This window comes from Gymnodraco acuticeps, unplaced genomic scaffold (assembly GCF_902827175.1).
Source record: "Gymnodraco acuticeps unplaced genomic scaffold, fGymAcu1.1, whole genome shotgun sequence".
In the NCBI taxonomy this organism is placed as follows: Eukaryota; Metazoa; Chordata; class Actinopteri; order Perciformes; family Bathydraconidae; genus Gymnodraco; species Gymnodraco acuticeps.
The window spans coordinates 93,098-96,519 of record NW_022992060.1 but is presented as its reverse complement, the minus strand read 5'-3'; the positions used below and the strand labels follow the sequence as shown (position 1 = coordinate 96,519).

At 44.5% G+C, this 3,422-nt stretch overlaps 1 protein-coding gene across 3 annotated transcripts in view; it reads left to right on the top strand.

Moving 5' to 3' along the window:
• pemt (phosphatidylethanolamine N-methyltransferase) overlaps window positions 1–2,983 on the top strand; it is a 90,484-nt gene extending 87,501 nt beyond the window's left edge. For 2 of the 3 annotated variants that reach the window (XM_034202243.1, XM_034202244.1), the window contains exon 7: window positions 2,302–2,978. In XM_034202243.1, coding sequence (XP_034058134.1) covers window positions 2,302–2,356 — 55 coding nt within the window. In that variant the 3' untranslated portion in view covers window positions 2,357–2,978. Of the gene's footprint in view, window positions 1–2,301 lie in introns of all 3 variants that reach the window. The other variant, XM_034202246.1, reaches the window with a different exon arrangement.
• The last annotated feature ends 439 nt before the right edge of the window (window positions 2,984–3,422 follow it).

The window sequence follows — 3,422 nt, the reverse complement described above, 5'->3', positions numbered from 1 at the left end:
AGAGACACAGAGAGAGATTCCCACACTTAGACTTTACTTGGGCGCCATATTAACGGCCGCCAAAGAATAATGCACGAGCCATTTAGGTTTCATTTTCTTAATCCGTCCGCGTGCATGACGGCATCTGCCATCCCTCGCCCCCCCCCCCCCCCCCGTTCATAAAGTCAAGAACCCCTCAAAAGGTCCGGTTTATTTCATTTTAAGGATGCACACCAAGCAACATCTCCAGGTGCTCCTTTGAGAACCAGGGCAAAAAAGTTACGTGCACCCCTGCGCATACACACAAGCCAGGTTAAACGAGGCTCAGCGCTGCATAGAATCAGACACTTTGTGTGCTTGCAACATGGATTCTGCACAGGAACAGTGGAACCTTTACAATGAAAGGATTATTATATATAACATAAATGCTGCCTTTGTGAAGTGGTGTTAAAGGCATATAGATTCTATCTTAAGTAGTGTGGCAAATGTGTAAATTATTAAGCACAGTTTGCCCCCAGTCCACTTTTTTCCCACACTTTGATCAAACTCATTAGTTTCTTACCTCCTTTCTCACAGAGTGATTGACAGTGTGGTGAATTCACTCAGATCTGGGATCAGTATCATGTGTTTCGCTCGGAGGAAGAAGCAAAGACTTTCGTGCAAAGAGAACAACGCTCTGACTTTCTAACGGCCCGTCCACACAGCGGCGTGCGTTGAAGCTTCCAACGCTTTTGCCCATTCGCTTTGAATGGGGTGACGTCACTTTCAGCCGAACTGCATTTTGGGAAGCGACGCGGAGCTTTGCTCGCTTCAAAAGTTGAGCAATGTTCAACTTTTGACGCCTCGGCAGAAGCGTCAGCCAATCGAATCATATACCAGTACAAGCTCTAGCCAATCAAACCGCTGCTTGTGTGTCCGGGGCGGGAGATTCATGTGATTGGTTGTTGTTCGAGTTTCAGACACGCCCACCGGCAAGCTTCAACGCACGCCGCCATGTGGACGGGCCGTAAAGGTCACTCTGCTAGTGCTCTGTAACCTGTGTGTGTGTGTGTGTGTGTGTGTGTGTGTGTGTGTGTGTGTGTGTGTGTGTGTGTGTGTGTGGTGTGTGTGTGTGTGTGTGTGTGTGTGTGTGTGTGTGTGTGTGTGAAGATAATTAGAATAAATAGATTAAATGAAATACTAGTATTAGAATAAAATACATTGGAAAATAATAATAATAATGAAAATAAATCCATAAAACAAAGAATAATACACTAAAATAAAATATAAGTTGTGAAAATAATAAATAATCAAATTGCCAACATGTGTTTCTGATATGTCCCACACACACACACACACACACACACACACACACACTCTCTCTCTGTGAAGAGGAGCACAGGTGTTCAGGTGATTGTGTGACTCGATGGTAAAGCAGGATGATTTCAGCCGCCGCTGTTCCAGAGATGCAAAATCTATATTTATCTGCTGCCTCTGGATTCTGAATGATCTCATTTAGCTAAATGTGAAGGAGAACATGCAGACGGCTGGATGCTGATCACACACACACACACACACACACAACACACACACAACACACACACACACACACCCACACACACACCACACACACACAACCACACACACCACACACACACACCTGAAAACAGGGAAAGCAGCAGGGGGAAAGTGAATGGAGAAAGAAGTGTTTTTGAGCTCAGATGCAAAGTGAGATGTGTTGAGAAAGCTGACACAAAATGATGATCTAAATTCCCTTCATATCTATTTTCAAATCCCTAAAATAAACTCAGATGGACGTTCTGAACGTTGTGGGGTCTTGATTTGCTCTTTTGCCCGTGTGAGGGTGGATTTAAATGCAAATATTTGTGATATATTGTATTCAACCTCTGAGTCTGAGTCTTGTCCTGGCTTTAACAATAGAATAATAATAATCATAGTTAATAATAATCATAAAATAACACTTCTGTTCTCTTGTCCTGCTGTTGGTTTGACACAGGTTTTAGTGTGTGCATCCATGTGCACAGAGTGGAGACACAAGTCATCTTCCTATCACACACACACACACACACACACACTGTCACGCTTCATCACACACACGCTCCTGGCACAGAGTGGAGACACAAGTCATCGTCCTATCACACACACACACTGTCACGCTTCATCACACACACGCTCCTGGCACAGAGTGGAGACACAAGTCATCATCCTATCACACACACACACTGTCACGCTTCATCACACACACGCTCCTGGCACAGAGTGGTACGGCCTCCCAGTCTCTGATTTATTGTCCCATTAATGTTTGTTCTGCTGTATTTACAGACCGTTCACCGAGCAGATCTATCTGGAGAGGAGTCAGCGGCGTAAACTTCAATAATCAACCCCCACACACACCCACACACACGACCCGGCACTTCCTGCTCCTGATCCGGCCGGACAGACTGACACGCGGACGGACTGAAGGACAAACAAAGCTGATCATAAATCTGTCACCATGAAGGATTCAAGCGTACGGAAGAGGATTAGCGCCACAGTCAGAATTCGGAGAAGAAAGTCACATTTTGTTTACGTTAGGTCACATCCAAAGAAAGGTTTCGAATGGCCCTTATCCTCTTCCGTACCAAGGTTCACTGCAGCTGCATTACATATTTTGTTTATGATCTTTAATGAATGTTGAAGCTACATTGAGCCATATTTCTCAGGTCATTTTGGACATATTTGAGTTAAAGAGGCCCTATACATCTTTCTGGGGTTTCTCCCCTGTAGTGCTCTATAGATTTCAGTGCATGTAAATGGTCTGTAGAGGCTCAAAACCCTGCCTGAAACGCCTCCATTGCACTCCTTTGTTTACTTCAGGAACACTGACACATTGTCCGTGATAGGCTAAGGGGCGGGACATCTCTACGCTGTTTGACCAATCACAACAGACCGGCCAGCTAACCAATCAGAGCAGACTGGGCTCTGGTTTCAGACAGAGGGTGAAAAGAGGCAGTATGAGAACAATAAAGAGCTTTTTGAACATTAAAGGTCCCATGTCACGGCCATTTCTACTGATCATAATTCCATTGCTGAGGTCGACTAGAATAGATTTATATTGTTCAATGTTCCAAACTCACATTGGTTTCTCACAGCGTCTCTGTATCTGTGTTTTCACTCTCTGTCCTAAACGGCTTGTTGGAGCTCCTGACCCCCCCCCCCCCTACATACTGATATACACCTGAACATCAGCAGGAGAGGACTCTTTAAAGTAGAGACACTACATACTGATATACACCTGAACATCAGCAGGAGAGGACTCTTTAAAGTAGAGACACTACATACTGATATACATCTGAACATCAGCAGGAGAGGACTCTTTAAAGTAGAGACACTACATACTGATATACACCTGAACATCAGCAGGAGAGGACTCTTTAAAGTAGAGACACTACATACTGATATAC